Source organism: Capra hircus, chromosome 25, assembly GCF_001704415.2.
Source record: "Capra hircus breed San Clemente chromosome 25, ASM170441v1, whole genome shotgun sequence".
Taxonomy (NCBI): domain Eukaryota; kingdom Metazoa; phylum Chordata; class Mammalia; order Artiodactyla; family Bovidae; genus Capra; species Capra hircus.
The window spans coordinates 21,756,699-21,775,821 of record NC_030832.1 but is presented as its reverse complement, the minus strand read 5'-3'; the positions used below and the strand labels follow the sequence as shown (position 1 = coordinate 21,775,821).

Sequence of the window (19,123 nt, the reverse complement as noted above, 5' to 3'; positions counted from 1 at the left end):
AAGTGAATAATTGTATGACAGGTAATACGCAGCCGTGGGAGGCCAGCCTCCATGAGGCGCCGCCTCCCGTGATTTTCACTGCCCGATGTTCACTTCCTGGTGTCGTCCCTTCCCTCTATGAATAGGACTGACTTCTGTAACCAACAGGATACTGTAAAAAATCCTGTGTGTGGCTTCCAGGACTGGTGATGTTGTGAAATATGTGTTTGGGTTTTATTTATATGTTGGCTGGGTTGCCAATTTAAAAGAGGGATTTGCTGTCAAAAGTCATGAAGCTATTGTCCGGGGCTGTTAGACCAGGAGCGGAGTTAGTAGAGAAGTAATGTGTAGGGCAAAGGGTCCCTATGAAATCAATACAGGATTTCAAGTCTCTCTCCATCACTTATTGGCTGTATAACTGCTGTTACTTAACTTCTCAAACCTCCAGCTTTTTCTCTTCCTGTAAAGTGGACATGATTCACCTGTCCTATAGAGTAGGTACATATATAAAGCATTCAAACATGAGGAGAAGGGGGTGACAGAGGTTGAGATTATCAGATGGCATCATCAACTCAAGGGAAATGAGACTGAACAAACTCCAGAAGATAGTGAAGGGCAGGGAAACCTGGCGTGCTGCAGTCTACGGGGTTGCCAAGAGTCAGACACGATTGAGCAACTGATCAACAATATGATGGCGGCCATACAGCAAAGGTTTAATCTACCACTGAAAAAAAAAATCTTCCTTACAGTGCACGGAACTTTGTCTTATACATAACAGTCATATGTGCTTTTGTCAAATGTATACTGAGCGTACAATAATTAGGATAACAACCATTCAATAAAGCTACCACCTTGCAAGCACTTGCTATGTGACAAAGCGCTTTATATATTTTCTCTCTCTAAAGAATTCAGTGTGACAAGGACTACCATTTCTGGCAGGATTTGAAGCTGGGCAGGTTGGTTTCAGAGTCTACACTTGTAACCTCTTATTATACAGCTGCCTGTATAAGGTTCTCACCCAGACATTGCATGGATGTGTGGGTGTGTCCTCCCTTCTGGGAGCTCTCTGTCCAGGGGAGAATACAGAAATCCAGCCATGTGTCAAAAATGCTGGCAGACCACAAGGGAGGGGTATGGGTTAATCAATTATTTTTGAACTATTGTAGGACTTTCTCACCCCGATGCTACTTCACCCTCTCAACATCTCTAATGAGAGACAGAATTATCACTTCTGTTCTCAGTGTCCAAGGCATATGAGATTTGCAAAAAGGTCACTTACAAGTTAGTGGCAGAGTGGTGACAGTCAGCCAGAACTGCCGACACCCAGCCCCTGGTTCTTAGGGGGGGTTTTTTGATAGAAAACAAGCCTAAAAATAGCATCTGTCTTTGCTGCACGTTGAAGAGAACCAAAACACTTGCTTTTAAAAATTATTTTTAAAACTAGCAGATGGCATTGGCCAGAGAGAGAGAAGTGAGTGAGGGAGAGATTTCAGGAGCTTGCTTTCTGCTTAGAAGAACTCAACTTGCCCCTCGCCCCCCAAACTCATTAGTTAGAATCCCAACATCAGGGAGAGAACTCCAGGGTGGATAATGCCATGTTCTGTGGTCTGTTTCTACCTCGAACTGTATGTGGGGCCCCCCTGAGATCTGTCATCTCTAAACTGTATCGAGTGTGGTGTTGGCACACCGGTGCTTCAGCTATTAAACATTACGGCTGGCATCTTGCTGTCCTTTCATTTTCCGAGCAAATACTTAATGATGCCCACTCTACGCCAGGCTCTCCTACTGCCAGAAATGCTGCTGTGAATGATCCACGGTGCCCGACAATAAGGATTCCCCAGGCAAGTGGGGAGACCAGATAAACTTCCAAATGGCAACATTTCCTAAAATGGGGAGGGAGATAATTTTAGGTGGGCTATGGATGCATATGGTTTTACCTTTATAGTTCTGTGTTTATTTTGATGCATACTGTGAAAAAATATCACTAGCACGTGAAGCCCCTGATTTTACAGCTACTGATTTGAAGAGCCGACTCACTGGAAAAGACCCTGACGCTGGGAAAGGCTGAGGGCAGAAGGAGAAGGGGGCGACAGAGGATGAGATGGTTGGATGGCTTCACTGACTCAATGGACATGAGTTTGAGCAAACTCCAGGAGATGGTGAAGGACAGGGAGGCCTGGGCTGTGCAGTCTATAGGGTCACAAAAAGTCAGACATGACTGAGCAACTGAACAACACTTCTGGCAAGGGAGAGTAGAATGCACGGAGTTACAAAAGAGGAGATTCAAGCAAGGCAGGGTGGGCCATCCACCCAAACTTCAGTCTTCTCACTTTAAGATCTTTAGCGAGTATACCATCTAACTCATTTACTAACATTTACTTATTTTAAAATAGTTTTTCATTAACTCACCTTTTTTTTTTTCCACTTAAACACAGTTTCTTAAAAATTTTAAAACTTCATATCAAATTCACAAATGAAGAGTCACTGTTTCCTCTTTTAAAAAAATAAATGCCTACCTGGACTCTGTTGACTCTACACTATAACCAGTCTGCTTTTGGTACATCAATCCCTTAAATGCCTTACTTTAGAAACAAACGTCCCTGTACCACCAAGTTCATCTCCCACTCCAGAGCAAGGAAGATTAGTTTTGGAAAGCACTGCCAAGGGCAAGCTAGAGCCGATCTTGAGCAGGGAAGTGAACTTTTTAGAACTTTAACTGAGCATTTATTTTTGTAAGTCACAGTATCAGGAGTTAAAGGAACAAAATTGATAAGATGCAAGTCTTGCCTGCAGAGAATTCAGAATCTCAGTTCAGACAAATACATGACTAACTCAAGCCATCATCTAAAGTAAGATGTGTTCAGAGAAACTTCACGACAGGTAGAGAGAGTGAGCTCTGGGGACTTCAGCTCATGAACTGGCCTTCAACCAACACCTCCAATTCTAGCATAATTATTCCACCCCCCCCCCCCCATAGATAGTTTGCTCAGTTGTGTGATCCAATGGGCTGTAGCCCACCAGGCTCCTCTGTCTATGGAATCCTCCAGGCAAGAAAGCCAGAATTGGTAGCCATTCCCCTCTTCAGGGGATCTGCCCAACTCAGGGATCGAACCTGGGTAACCTGCATTGCAGGTAGATTCTTTACCATCTGAGCCACCTGGGAAGCCCATTCCCGCCCCCTGCCCCCCATATTGTCCTAAAATTTGACTTTGCTCTCCTACTGTTTCTATAAAATTATTCCAAGGTTTTAAAGATCGTTCTCCCAGTCACGTGCAGTGGATTTGAATCAGGATCTATCTGCTGGCCCCTCCTACGTGGACATTAGAAAGTAGGTATTGAGTCTGGACTCCAAGTCCAGCTACTTGCTCCTGCTACTTGCTCTGTTTTCCAAAGAGGACTTGTCACAGCTCAAAACATCAACTCTCACTGCTCTAGGCTGATGAATCTTGACTTCAGTTTCCACCCTCTCCCTTTCTCCTGAGCTCCAGTCGGCTCCAGCTGGCTATAGGACGTTTCTACGTGGGTGTTCCACCGTCAACTCCAATTAAAGGCTCTGAAAGGCAAGCTCACCATCTTTCCCCTCAAACTAGCCAGTCTGCTCAACTTTCAAAGTGTTCCTCCCTAATTGTCCTCGTTATTGTGGTGATTTTTCATTTACACACTGCCCTTGTCCCTGAAGCGTGAAACAACTTCAGTTAATTTTAAATTTCCTTTCCCCATGACCTCTCATGTTCAATCAGTAAATAAATTAAATATCTGTCTGTCACTGCAGCGTGCAAAATGGTTGGATAGCATTTCTCAAATTTGGAGTGTGAGTATGAGGATAATGACTGGGGACTTCCCTGGTGGTCCAGTGATTAAGACTCCATGCTCTCAATGCAGGGGGCCTGATGGGGAAACTAGATACCACATGCCATAACTAAGACCCAAGGCAGTCAAATAAAAAATAAAATAAAATAATGGCTGGACTGCATGTGCAGAGTTCACCAGGGGGGGTCATGGAAAGGGCGGGGCATTTAAAGAGATAATCACCGTTCCTCTAAGTCAGCTGAAAGGAGGATGTGACATGATGCCCATGTAACTGCCAGGAGGACACCTGCCACTTTTAATAAGGTATCCCGGACAGAGAAAATCAGCAATGTGGGCAACTCTAAGCGTGTACCCTCTCTAAGGTGAGCTGCAGTAAGTGTTAATCTATTTAATGATCTTTAGTGATTTGCCAAGCTGGTCAGTGAATCAATCCTGTCTGTAAACTGTTCTCTTACTGTAGAGATCCATCTGTTTCTCTCAAGAAGCTGTGCAGTTAAGGGCTCTCGCTGTGGCATGGGCTTGTCTTGAGTGCAAGTCCTAGAGATCCTGCTTACTCTGAGATCTTGCATTAGTTACTTAAACTTCCTCTGCCTCCTTGAAGGGACAGGAACCGCTTCTCCTCCAAAGGGAGTTTGCAAAGACGTAACAGATGATGCACACAGAGTCCACGCAAACTGGTGGAGCCTCATTCATATGAGGGTGCGACACCTTATTTCCTCTGTATTCTGAAGCCTAAGAATCACTATCAGAATCATGCAATCTGATGCTCCTCAAACTGCATTTTCAGCTTTCTAAGCTTCGCACTTCCACATAGAAAACAAAGTTCTCAAGTTCAGTTCCGTCGCTCAGTTGTGTCTGACTCTTTGCAACCCCATGGACTGGGGCTAGCGCCATCTCTCTTCTTCCTTGGAATTCTATGGACCTTTGATTACTGAATGAATACACAAAGGTCACCATAAAGAGGGCAGAGAGAAGCAGGCTATGTCCATTCCTACCCACCCCAGCTCCGTATGCCTGAGTTGCATTCCTGGGTCCTTTCTTGCACTCAAGATTCTTAGATGGCTTTAGTTGCCTAAGGCCCAGACACCTATCTCTCCAGCTTCCTCTCCTTGGAGACACTGGATAACCTATTTGTACTGTTAGCAGCAGGCTATGTCCTGCTCCAACCCAATCGATCTCCTTGGACTCAAGATGCTGTCTCCCACCTGACAAGAGCACCAATTATTCCTTCCCTGTAGACACAACTCCTCTTAAAGTTTCCTACTGAACTAGTAGTCAATTACTAGGTGATTGGACTAGGAATAAAACAACTGACCTATGCTGAACCAATCAGATTCTCTTTCCTGAGTATGAATTGGAATGTGGGAATTTGGCGGACAGGCAAACAGGGGCTAGGGAAGCCATGTTACCATGAGCAGGAAGAAACAAAGAAAGCACGGAGAAAGAAACAGAGATTTAGTCTAAAAAGCCTTGAAGTTCTGGATCTTCGTGAGGCTCAGGTATTGCCTTTTGGTCGTTTCTTTCTAGTATTTTCTTTGAAATATTTGGAAAAAGGGTATTCTATTTCTTGCAACTCAACCATAGAGACTATTGCCAAGAGCTTCCTACAGCAACACTCTTACATTTAACCATATCCTTGGATACTGCTGCCAACCCAAACTTGACCCTGAATTACAAGGACCCCTTAGACACTCTCCGTGCTCAATGGACATGTCATCAGGAGCCAGCTCTACAAGCGGAGTCATTCTCATCCTCTTCCGTGTCCCTTTCTGCATTCTGGGTTGACGTCCCTCCCAGCATGCCTTGCAACTGAGTTCTTGCTGGGCCACAACAGCAAATTTGGGGAGGAAGTAACTTCTGTCCTTCAATGACTCATGAAATCTAATTCTATTTAAAAAAAAAAGAAGTGCATATGTTCAATTGAAAAGAAAACATTTAAAATAGATGTTTTGCTAAGGAGACTCAACTGCCTGTGCCCACTGGCAGTTGGGAAATTGCATGAATGTGCCGGGCTGACAACTGTCCCTGGGAAACACTGCAAAAAGGCTGGAGGAAATGCAATCCTTTTGTGCCCAGGCAGCCAGGTGCCCCTACAGCACAGCTCTAAGGGGTAGCCTCATTTATTATTTGTTCTGCATTTTGTATACCATCTCTTTTAATCTAAACTTCTTATGTCACTTTAAAGACGATGAAACCAATATTCAGATCTGTTAAGTGAATTCCTGGAAGTCACACAGCCAGGAATCTCAGACCTAGATTTATCTGACTGAGAAGCTCCTACTTATCCCTTTGTACTTCTAGAAAAATTGGCCTAACCCCCATTCTCCTAAGACCAGTTCCTCTAATGAGCAAATCTCTAAAAATTCAACCCCCTTCTGATGGCTTTTGCATCTGTGTATTGATGCAGAAGCTGAAGCTCCAATACTGTGGCCACCTGACCCAAAGAGCCGACTCATTGGAAAAGACCCTGGTACTGGGAAAGACTGAAGGCAGGAGAAGAGGAAGACAGAGGATGAGATGGTAGGATGGCATCGCTAACTCAATGGACAAGAGTTTGAGCAAGCTCCAGGAGATAGAGAAGGACAGGGAAGCCTGGCATGCTATAGTCCATGGGATTGCAAAGATTTGGACATGGCTTAGCGATTGAACAACAATTTCAGTATTAACTTTTGCCACCTTGTGGTACATTCAACACTTTTAAGGTATTTTATCACAGACTCTCCTGAAATAATATAAATTCAAAATGAAGACAATTACCCACAGGCCCCTCCCTAAATCAAATTAATGTTTCGATTTGTCTATATCTCTGATTCTTTTCCATGTGCAAATCCAATTTTAACACATTTAGAACAATCTCTTAAATAGAATTTGATATCTTACATCTTCTGTTAAATTGAGCCATGCATATTTTTCAAGGATTTAAAAAATCCAGTTGTCTAAGAATACTTCTGATGTAACTTTGCTTTTCTAAACAAGTTTTTTGAAATTAAATTTGCATCATTTTAAGGATGACAAAAACTGTTTCATACATCGGTGGGGAGTCTTTTTCCCTTTTATCTATTCTGACCACCATCAAGATTCTTTTTCTTTTATTAAGAATCTTCTATCTTTCAAATTCTAAGTCTGTAGCAAGAAAAACATATCAAGTGTGCAGCACGCTACACTAGATCTGTCATTTTTTTTTTAAAGGTAGCTGATTCATAAAGGAATTCTGGGTCACAAGATACAAAATGACACTCCACTCGGGCTACACTGGCCTGGTCGCTGCTCCTCAAACACACCAAGCATGTCCCTGCCTGGGGTGTTTACACTCATTCTTCCTGCTGTCTAGAACACTTTGCCCTGAGATATCCACATCCCTCGCTCCCTCATTTGCTCTGGTCTCTGCTCAAATGTCATCCTTATCAGAAACACCGCCCCGATCATCCAATCAAAAATAGCATCTCGGTCTTCATCCATCATCTCTTGCCCCCTTATTTTTTGTTATTATTGTTTATTATCTGTCTCCCTCACTCGAACGTAAATTCCAAAGGAACGGGGGACTTTTATCTCTTCTGTTCATGGATGCATTCTCCCAGTGGTGCAGCTGGGTCCTGACACATTTATGTCAACAAATAAATACTTGTTGACAGAATCAATAAGCATTAGTACCGTCTGCCGACTGGCAGTAATGATCTGACTTCCAGGGCTGCTGGCTTTAGGGATATTGTCTACTCCAGCTCAGGCTCCACCTCCAGAGCACCAGTCTGGGGTCAGGGAAGATGTAGTTCCAGAAGGTGACGACGACCACCTTCCCGGGCTTTCCTGCTCACCTGAGCTGGGCTGATACTGCTCTGTCTCACCTATATGCATGGCTCCCTAAATCTGAAAATCACTCCGACCATAAAGTCTTTCCAATCATAATAATATCCTTCTGAGACAAGTGGGTGATGCTTTCCTAGTGAAATGAACACCTGAAGGGGCATTAGGTCACCTGCCACTCACCGACAGTGTCAAAAATCAAAGTCAAGGTGTTAGTCACTCAATTGTGTTCGCCTCTCTGTGACCCCATGGATGGAAGCCCGCCAGGCTCCTCTGTCTGTGGAAGAATACTGGAGTGGGTTGCATTCCCTTCTCCAGGGGACCTTCCCGACCCAGGGATCAAATCCAGGTCTTCTGCACTGCAGGCAGATTCTTTACCATCTGAGCCACCACGGAAACTGTCACTTACAGTGTAAGCTGAGCCATTGCAAATTCCTGAGGGTTGGCTTCCTTTGAGGACGCATGAACAGTAGTATGTGCTTTTGGTGCCTTTGTTAAAATCAGGCATGATCATGACAGTGAAGATAATTTATAAGCTAGAAAAAGGAATCTGGACGTAAGATGGAAGCAAGCTAGCAAGGCTTCAAGGTTGAGGGTTCTAGAGTCCTACAGAGCAAATCCCAGCCCCCTGTCCCCTTTTCACAGATGAGGGCACTGTGAATGGCAACTGGGAATTGCCGTTCCCCCACTCCCACGAGGCATTGCTCAAGTTACTTCTCAGAATACCAGCGCCCTTATCTCTACACTGGGGGCAGTTCCAGGGCTCACCCAGCGTGGTGTCAGGAGGATAAAATGAGAGGTTATCTGTAGAGTGTTGAGTACAGAGTATGACACTCGCCGAACACTAATGCCAGCTGCCGCTTTTTATTGTTTTTGTCTGTTAAGGCCATTTTGGTAGCAACTCAACATAATCTATTAGGAAAAACTTGGGTTCTGGGTTCAGCAGTGCTGTGTCGAGGGCAAACTACCCTCCATGTCCCAGATCCTCAGTCCTTTCATCTTCAAGGTGGGATGTCAGATAAATCCTTCCACCACAAGATTCTTTGTGAGGCTGGAATGAAGCGGAGTATTCACTGGTCCACACGATGGCAGATGCTCAGATGGAGAGGCAGGTTCAGTCCAGGGAGGGAGAGGGGTGGAAAGTGGAGGGATGCAGTAGGGGTGATATTTTATGGAGCAGGTGAGGGATGTGGTCGGGGCCCCGCTAAAGCTCAGAGACAGGCTGGCTGCTGGCAGTTCCACCCCAGGTGAGTCAGATGAAATGGGAATCGGGGAACATGCACTCAGAAGACCTCACCCTGTAGTGATGAAGTGTAAAGCCCCTTGGAGCCTGGCTGCCTGGCTTCCAATCCTGGCCCTGAAATGTACGAGCTATTACGTATGGCTTTAGTGCCCTCATCTGTGAAATGGGGATGATGCTGGGACCCATCCAGGGGTCATCATCCATGTGGCTTAAGATGGCTGGACCTGTGTCTCACATATTGTAGGCATTATTCTTGTTGTTTAGTCTCTAGGTCATGTCCAACATTTCTGCAACACCATAGACTGTAGCCTGCCAAGCTCCTCTGCCCAGGGGATTTCCCAAGCAAGAATACTGGGGTGGGTTGCCATTTCCTTCTCCAGAGGATCTTCCCAGACCAGGGATCAAACCCGAGTCTCCTGCTTGGCAGGCAGATTTTTTATTTTTTTAAACCACTGAGTGACCAGGAAGCCCTATTGCATTATCAAATCTCTGAAATAACTTCTGTGCAGAGTACATCATGAGAAACATTGGGCTGGAAGAAGCACAAGCTGGAATCAAGATTGCTGGGAGAAATATCAATAACCTCAGATATGCAGACGACACCATCCTTATGGCAGAAAGGGAAGAGGAACTAAAAAGGCCTCTTGATGAAAGTGAAAGAGGAGAGTGAAAAAGTTGGCTTAAAGCTCAACATTCAGAAAACAAAGATCATGGCATCTGGTCCCATCACTTCATGGGAAATAGTAGAAACAGTGTCAGACTTTATTTTGGGGGGCTCCCAAATCACTGCAGATGATGATTGCAGCCATGAAATTAAAAGACGCTTACTCCTTGGAAGGAAAGTTATGACCAACCTAGACAGCATATTCAAGAGCAGAGATATTACTTTGCCAACAAAGATCCATCTAGTTAAGGCTATGCTTTTTCCTGTGGTCATGTATGGATGTGAGAGTTGGACTGTGAAGAAAGCTGAGTATCAAAGAATTGATGCTTTTGAACTGTGGTGTTGGAGAAGACTCTTGAGAGTCCCTTGGACTGCAAGGAGATCCAACCAGTCCATCCTAAAGAAGATCAGTCCTGGGTGTTCATTGGAAGGACTGATGCTGAAGCTGAAACTCCAGTACTTTAGCCACCTCATGCGAAGAGTTGACTCATTGGAAAAGACTCTTATGCTGGGAGGGATTGGGGGCAGGAGGAAAAGAGGTCGACAGAGGATGAGATGGCTGGATGGCATAGCCGACTCGATGGACGTGGGTTTGGGTGAACTCCGGGAGTTGGTGATGGACAGGGAGGCCTGGCGTGCTGCGATTCACAACTGAGGGACTGAACTGAACTGAAACTTAAAATACAAGTGCTTAGACAAAGGAAAAAGTAAATAAAAGCATTTCAGTGGGGGCCTTTCACTCAATAAGCATCTGCTGAGTGATGTGGTGTTGGATGTGAGATAGGAGAAGTCTTGGCTTTCCTCTCTGCTGACCCTGCTCAGCCCCCAAGGGCCTTACACTCAGCTGGCAGGAAACACATCTCCCTGAGCCAGGCATAACTCTGCTACTTAAAGTTACAGTACTTCTGTTTGTTTATTTTGTTTTTTTAAATTTTGGCCACCACACAAGGCATGTGAGAAGTTACATTTTTTTTTTTCCTGCAAATACAGATGGGATAATGATTTCATCTGATCCTCACCAACCAGAAAGCAACCAGTTCCATCCCCAGCCTTGCTGGATGGGGCCAGTCTTCAAGAGGAGGCCTTTCTCCCCACACAAGACTCCAATCCACTCAATTCTCTTCCCTGTTAATCGCTCTTCCCTGGCAGGTGACGGCTCGTGGAGGGGACCCAGGATGTTGCACCGTTTCCATGCATGCCCAGGCCCTACTCCTCAGTTCCAGAAAGCATACTGAAATTCAAGACTCAACGTTAAAAGAAGAGTCTCAAATCCACTCTATCAGGTTTAAAACAGTAAATTACAAATGAAGATACTTTACTTATGAGTATTAGTCACCAACGACCAATTTCCCCCAATCTCAACACATCCAACTGAAATTGAAAACTGCTGCTCCAAAATAGCCCAGGCTCTTCCTTGAGAACAAGGTCTCCTTCTTAGTCTATTTACCACTGAAACTGTCCTTCATCTGGTGATCTCCACAAGTCAATTTAGGAACTGCCAATAAAAGAGAAGATGTGGGAATGAGGGAGTCTAGAGGTCTAAGGGTCTAGTCGTGACTTGAATACCTCCAGGCTTTAACTCCCCAAGGTAACATTAGAGATTTGGACTTGTAAGATGTATGCCCTTCTCCTTCTCTGCCAAGTCTCATGTGATGTGAATTGTTGCTCACTTAACATTTTTCTTTACAAAGACTCTATTAAGCAAACTTGAGTCACCTTTGGGGCATAACAGTGAACCAATTCATGAAAACTGTCAAGTAACAGAAAACTCTCATCTATCTATCCTGATTTCTAGATGAACTGTATCACCAGGGGACAAAGAAACAGGTGAGAGAAGTCTCTCTTTATAAAAGCATCCAACTAATAAAGAAAAAGAAATGATAGAATTAGGAAATCACCACCTCACAGTCCTTTATGAATTCGTGGACCCAGACACAGAGCACCTCTGGTTGCCAACATACAAAAAGAGGGGCAACTGGACATTATGTGCCTTTGGATTAAAAAAAAACAAAACAAAACAAAACCAGCCACCTGGTCTTACCAAAGGGATCAAACTTGAGTCTGGTCAAACCTCTAGGTTCAGATACCAATTTTCAAAAAACAGGGGACAGAGGAAACAGATACGGTGGCCCTCAGACAGCAATCAGAAAAATTCAGACTGTGAAAATGTTATGGGTCAGACAGCCCAGGCTCTTTAGCAAGTAAAAGAAAGGATGGAAGGAATGGAGAAGGAAATCATTATATTAACGACACATTAAATTTCTACAAAGTGGAAACAGTAAACTCTCTTATCAAGGGATGATAAAACTGAAGTGGTAAAACAGTAGAGACAGGCAAAGAAGTCAAGCTACCATTTGAGGGGAGATGGCGATTAGGACACAGAGAAACCTCTGGAGTGGCTGCCAAAGTTCTTTCTTGACCTGGATGGTGGTATAAGGAGCTTACCTCTGTAAAAGCTCATTATTAAAACACTCATTGTGTGTAGTTTCTTTATATTTCTCTTATAATATCTCAAAATTTAAAAATTGAAAGACTTTATAGTGCTGTCTTAAATGAAAGAAATCTGTAAAAAATATATAAAATAAAAGCTAAACAATGACTTAGAAACTGCTATTTAGGGATTTCCCTGGTGGTCCTGTGGCTATGACTCCATTCTTCCAAAGCAGGGAGTCCAGGTTCGATTCCTGGTCAGGGAACTAGATCCCACATTCCGTAACTAAGAGTTCCATGCCGCAACTAAAGATCCCGCATGCCACAGTAAAGACCCAGCACAGCCTAAATAAATATTTTAAAAAGAAACTGTTTACCTATGGCTGATTCATGTTGATGTATGGCAGAAACGAACACAATATTGTAAAGTAATTATTCCCCAGTTTAAAGTGAGTAAGTAAAAGAAACTGCTATTTGTCAAAGCTCAGAACCTGCAGCCTGGTCCTCTCTCTCTCTGTTAAAAAGACAAATGTTAGAAAGATGTTAATGGCCATGCTAGCACCAAATAGTCTGAGAAGGCAATGGCACCCCACTCCAGTACCCTTGCCTGGAAAATCCCATGGACGGAGGAGCCTGGAAGGCTGCAGTTCATGGGGTCACTGAGGGTCGGACACGACTGAGCGACTTCACTTTCACTTTTCACTTTCCTGCATTGGAGAAGGAAATGGCAACCCACTCCAGTGTTCTTGCCTGGGGAATCCCAGGGACAGGGGAGCCTGGTGGGCTGCTGTCTATGGGGTCGCACAGAGTTGGACACAACTGAAGTGATTTAGCAGCAGCAGCAGCACCACATAGAAACATCCTCCTCAAGGTACTCAGAATAATGTACAGTGAACTAAAAAGAACACAATTTAAAATTCGTGCAGCATCCAAAATCACCCTTCAAACTGCCCAGCACCATACTGCATGGTGGTACATGCTCCACACACTGGCAAACACGACTTCAGCTCTCTGCCGGCAGTAGAGTGAAAATCTTCTCATAGCCCATTGTCACCAGCAGACCCCGATAAAAGGCTGGTGGGTCAAAGCTTCCGAAAGAAATACTGCACACATGCTCCTAGAATGTTCCCTCTCTCTTGACCTGTGGCAGGGAGACTGGGATTCGGGGTAAGGGCCCCAGCAGAAAAACCATCCCTTCACCCAAAATGCAGGGAACAACCTGGGGACTCTTTGACTTCTCCAGACTCTGCTATCACAGCAGCGTTCCATTGTTTGCTAATATCCCCATGTCTGTCACCTTTGCTTTAAGAGGAGAAAACAGGACCTAGCTTCTCAAAAAGAGGACCTAGCTTCCTCAGCTCTATACCTCAGTACCAGTCCAGGCCAAGGCCAATGTTAAATGTCTGTGAAGTGGATAACCAACATTTATGAGTGTCTGGGGGCTTCCCAGGTGGTGCAATAGTAAAGAATCTGCCTGCCAATGTAGGAGACATGGTTTGATCACTAGGTCAGGAAGATCCCCTGGAGTGGGAGATAGCAACTCACTCCAGTAGTCTTGCCTGGGAAATCCCATGAAGAGAGGAGCCTGGCGGGCTACAGTCCATGGGGTCACAAAAGAGCTGGACATGACTGAGCAATTGAGCTGAACACAAGAGTGTTTACCAGGTAACAAGCACCGTGTTAAACACGTCTCATGTGTAATCTCATTTCCTCCTCATAGCAACCTTGGATGCAGCTACTATTATCCCTTTACATACGAAGAGACTGAGGCCCAGCAGGGTTGCATAATTTTCTCAAGGCCACTCAGCCAGAAAATGACAAAGCTGAGATGTGAACCCAGGTCCCTCTGACCCCAATATGTATCAAGAAACTCTCCCACAACAAGGAAGGAGCCAGGTTCTGACTCTGCCCCTCTCACCACAGGTAGTTTTACAACTAGCGTACAGCCTGCACTGAGAAAACCCATCCCAAACCCAGTTCCGGGTCTTTCTAGGCTGGCGGGGGACTCAGTAGAACTTAGCGGAGCATAGGACTTGGGGATGCTGGAGGAGAAAAGAAACTTCAAAGCACACACAACTTACAATAGCATCCCATAGCGCATAGGAGTTGGGTTCTAAAATCAGAACGGAGGGTGCAGACTGGAGCAAGTCAAAATAATCTTGAACGTGCCCTGAAAGCATCTTTAAGACTCTAGGCCTTTGCCCTGCGAAGCTTCCAAAGCAAGAATTAACTCTCATCTCTTTGCATTTTGGCTCTGCCCTGCCTTCCTTTCCCTACTCCCACCCCCTCCACACACACAGTGTCTGGTACCTGGGAAAGGCTCACAGATGAGGCAGATGGCTGAGAAAGCTAGGTCCTATTTCTGAGAAGGTCGTGCTCTTAAAGCAAAGGAGACAGACAGGGGGAGAGTTACCAGTCTATGCAATGGGGGCTGTGACAGCAGAACCCGGTGAATGGGGCCCCAGATTGTGGTCTGATTGCCACAAGCACCTGCTTAGGGATGGAGAGCCAGGTCTAGTGTGCACAGGGGGAAGGAAAGAAGTTGTTCAAAGGATGTCTCTCATTCTCACAGATGAAAGTAGAATCACAGTGGATAGCAGATAGTACACAGATTTCCTCTTCTTCTTAGAAGCCTAGCTCTGAGCTCACCATCCCCTACCCAGGCTGTGCCCCCTGCCCCAGGAGTCCTATGAAGGCCATGCAATCTGCAGCATGGAATCACACATTTATTTGAAGGATCTGGAGGCCCGACCCTGACCCTGTAGGGGCACCCATGAGGACCTCTGCCCTCCTCCCCATCTGTAACTGCTGCTAGAACATCTCAGATTGTGGTACTGAAAGTCCTGAGTCCCTGTCCCCAAGTCACCTCTTGCTGCCAGAGGAGGGCCCTGCTCAGTTGGTTATAAAACCAATTGCCTGAGTTTCTTTATCTTTGTTGAAACAGCATCTGCCTCAGGGGAGAGCGCTTCTCAGTGGCAACCTCAGAAAAATGCTCCACGGCCGTCCCTGGGCCTGACAGCTTTCTGTCTCCAGGATGGGAAGGGCCCGGGTGCCTCTAGGGGGTGGCCACTGCTAGAACCACTCTGGCCAAAGCCTGGAAGCCTAGAGGTGGGGGGGTCTGGCCCCCAGGTAGTTACCATGGTCTGGAAGCAGGAATGCAGCTGGGTCAGGAAGGGCGGCTTCCCTGGCAGGGCCAGCACCCGCTTCTCCACCATTGTGCATTCCACGTCATCATCTTGGATGACCACGTCCTTCTTCAGGATCTTCACGGCATACAGCTCATCTGTGCCTTTTCGCTCTGAGAGCATGACCTGCAAGACAGCGGGCATGTCAGTGTAATTGAAGGGGCCCCCAGTGAAGCCACTGGTGGCTAAGGGTCATTCAGATCCGTTCCAAGCTTCTTCCACACGTCCTCAGTGGATGCTGACATGATACATCAAGTTTCCCACGGACCTTGAAACTTGAATGGCTGAACCCAATCAAAAAGAGGGTAGTTCCAAGACAGAGATAGACTCACCGACAAAGAAGACAAATTTATGGTTTCCAAAGGGGAAAGCGGGGGTGGTAGGATAAATTAGGAGCTTGGGATTAACAGAGACACACTACTATATATAAAATCGGTAAATAACAGGGGGCTTCCCAGGGGGCTCCGTGGTAAAGAATTTGCCCATCAAGCAGGAGACTCGGGTTCGATTCCTGGGTCGGGACTATCTCCTGGAGAAGGAAATGGCAACCCACTCCAGTATTTTTGCCTGGGAAATCCCTTGGACAGAGGAGCCTGGCAGGCTATAGTCCATGGGGTCACAAAAGAGTCAGACACAACTTAGCGACTAAACAACAACAAAACAAGGATCTACTGTACAGCACAGGGAACTATATTCAGTATCTTGTATTAATTATAACCTCTAACGGGAAAAGAATCTAAATAAAGGAATATAGATAATATAAACTGAATCACTCTGCTGTACATCTGAAACTAACACAACATTGTAAATTAACTAGCCTTCAATTTTTCAAAAGAAAACTTTTAAAAATAGAAGACAGTTCCAAGAGTGATGAGCATGTATCAAGATATCCCTCTGGGATACGTATCAATGCCCCGTCAAACATAAACCCCGTGAGCGCAAATATCTTTGCCTGTTTTATTCGCTGGTGTACCCACCACGAGCCTGGAATAGTGCCTGGCACACAGCAGACGTTCAAGAAGTATTTGTTGAAGGAAGGAATGATGGAATTCCTGATAAAAACTGAATTGGGGGCAATGGTTCTCTTATTCTTTCAGTTATTTAATATTTACTAAGAGCCTGCTAAGCATGGAGAAACACCATTCGATGAGCAGGCACGTTTCCTGACACTGCATTCCAGGGAGGAAGGAGGACTTTGGACATTAATTACAGGGATGATTAATGTAATATTTTAACATCCCCTCCTGTGTCCTGGGGCTTCCTTCCACATAGCCATGGACACAATCAGAGCATGTTAATCAGCGTGGCTTGTGACACATCATTATTTTCACTGGTTGCGACTATGCCAGAGGGAAGAGTGATCCGCAGGTACCATTCTCAAGAAGCCTCTTAGAAGTATGGGGCAGGACCATGTTGTCCAAGACCTAACCTGGTCTGGGGGCTTCTGAGAAGGCTTCCTGGAAGAAGAGGCAATCAGATCCAAGTAACACACTGCACCCACTGGGTCAGATATTTTGTAGGCAATAATATCAATCACCACATTATTTTGAGTACCATGTGCCAGACAATGAGTGGTTCTCATTTATTATTTCTCATTCACTTTGCCTAAGACTCTGGGAAGTCAGTACCATTAAGAACTGCATTTCATAGGGGAGAGGCAACATAGGGGTGGCCGATTAAGAGGTACAGACTATTAGGCATAAAATAAGCTACAAGGATATACTATACAACACAGGAAATACTGCCAATATTTTATAGTAACTATAAATGGAGTTTAACCTTTGAAACTTGTGAATCGCTACAATGTATGCCTGCAACTTATATAATATTGTGTATCAACTACGCTTCAATAATAAACAAACAAAAGTTTTAAATTAATGAATTAAAAAGAAAAGAGCTCTATCTCATAGGTGGCTCACGGAAAGTAAGTAACCTGTGATACCAAAAATTCAGTTAGGGACAGAGCCAGGATTTGAACCCAGTTTACCTGAACTAGAAGAAATGGAATAGCCATCATGGTCAACAAGAGTCTGAAATGCAGTACTTAGATGCAGTCTCAAAAATGACAGGATGATCTCTGTTCGTTTCCAAGGCAAGTCATTCAATATCACAGTAATCCAAGCCTATGCTCCGACCAATAATGCTGAAGAAGCTGAAGTTGAATGGTTCTATGAAGATCTATAAGGCCTTCTAGAACTAACACTCAAAAAATATGTCCTTTTCATTATAGGGAACTGGAATGCAAAAGTAGGAAGTCAAGAAATACCTGGAGTAAGAGGTAAATTTGGCCTTGGAGTACAGAATAAAGCAGGGCAAAGGCTAATAGAGTTTTGCCAAGAGAACGCACTGGTCATAGTAAACACCCTCTTCCAATAACACAAGAGAAGACTCTACACATGGTCATCACCAGATGGTCAATATGAAAATCAGATTAATTATATTCTTTGCACCCAAAGATGGAGAAGCTCTATACAGTCAGCAAAAACAAGACTGGGAGCTGACTGTGTCTCAGAACATGAGCTCCTTATTGCCAAATTCAGACTTAAATTGAAGAAAGTAGGGAAAGCCACTAGACCATTCAGGTAAGAACTAAATCAAATTCCTTATGACTATACAGTGGAAGTGAGAAATAGATTTAAGTGATTAGATTGGATAGACAGAGTGCCTGAAGAACTATGGATGGAAGTTCATGACATTGTACAGGAGACAGGGATCAAGACCATCTCCAAGAAAAAGAAATGCAAAAAGGCAAAATGGGTGTCTGAGGAGGTCTTAAAAATAGCTATGAAAAGAAGAGAAGTGAAAGGCAAAGGAGAAAAAGAAAGATACACCCATTTGAATTCAGAGTTCCAAAGAATAGCTAGGAGAGATAAGAAAGCCTTCCTCAGTGACCAGTGCAAAGAAATAAGAGGAAAACAACAGAATGGGAAAGACTAGAGATCTCTTCAAGAAAATTAGAGATACCAAGGGACTATTTCATGCAAAGATGGGCACAATAAAGGACAGAAATGGTATGGACCTAACAGAAGCAAAAGATATTAAGAAGAGATGGCAAGAATACACAGAGGAACTATACAAAAAAGACCTTCATGACCCAGATAATCACGATGGTGTGATCACTCACCTAGAGCTAGACATCCTAGAATGTAAGGTCAAGTGGGCCTTAGGAAGCATCACTATGAACAAAACTAGTGGAGGTGATGGAATTCCAGTGGAGCTATTTCAAATCCTGAAAGATGATGCTCTGAAAGTGCTGCACTCAATATGCGAGCAAATTTGGGAAACTCAGCAGTGGCCACAGGACTGGAAAAGGTCAGTTTTCATTTCAATCCCAAAGAAGGGCAACGTCAAAGAATGCTCAAACTACCGCACAACTGCACTCATCTCACATGCTAGCAAAGTAATGATCAAAATTCTCCAAGCCAGGCTTCAGCAATACATGAACCGTGAACTTCCAGATGTTCAAGCTGGATTTAGAAAAGGCAGAGGAACCAGAGATCAAATTGCCAATACCTGTTGGATCATAGAAAAAGCAAAAGAGTTCCAGAAAAACATCTATTTCTGCTTTATTGACTATGCCAAATCCTTTGGCTGTGTGGACCACAGCAAACTGAGGAAAATTCTTCAAGAGATGGGAATACCAGACCACCTGACCTGCCTCCTGAGAAATCTGTATGCAGATCAGGAAGCAGCAGTTAGAACTGGACATGGAACAACAGACTGGTTCCAAATCAGGAAAGGAGTAGGTCAAGGCTGTATATTGTCACCCTGCTTATTTAACTTATAGGCAGATCCATCATGAGAAATGCTGGACTGGATGAAGCACAAGGTGGAGTCAAGATTGCTGGGAGAAATATCAATAACCTCAGATATGCAGATGACACCACCCTTATGGCAGAAAGCGAAGAAAAACTAAAGAGCTTCTTGATGAAAGTGAAAGAGGAGAGTGAAAAAGTTGGCTTAAAGCTCAACATTCAGAAAACTAAGATCATGGCATCTGGGCCCATGACT

At 44.5% G+C, this 19,123-nt stretch overlaps 1 protein-coding gene across 2 annotated transcripts in view; it reads right to left on the bottom strand.

Annotated features, from left to right (window-relative positions):
- Positions 1-19,123, bottom strand: part of PRKCB (protein kinase C beta) — a 375,680-nt gene that overhangs the window by 47,794 nt on the left and 308,763 nt on the right. For both annotated transcript variants that reach the window (XM_005697610.3, XM_013974872.2), the window contains exon 10: positions 15,065-15,238. In XM_005697610.3, the coding sequence (XP_005697667.2) occupies positions 15,065-15,238 (174 nt within the window). The remainder of the gene's footprint in view (positions 1-15,064; positions 15,239-19,123) is intronic.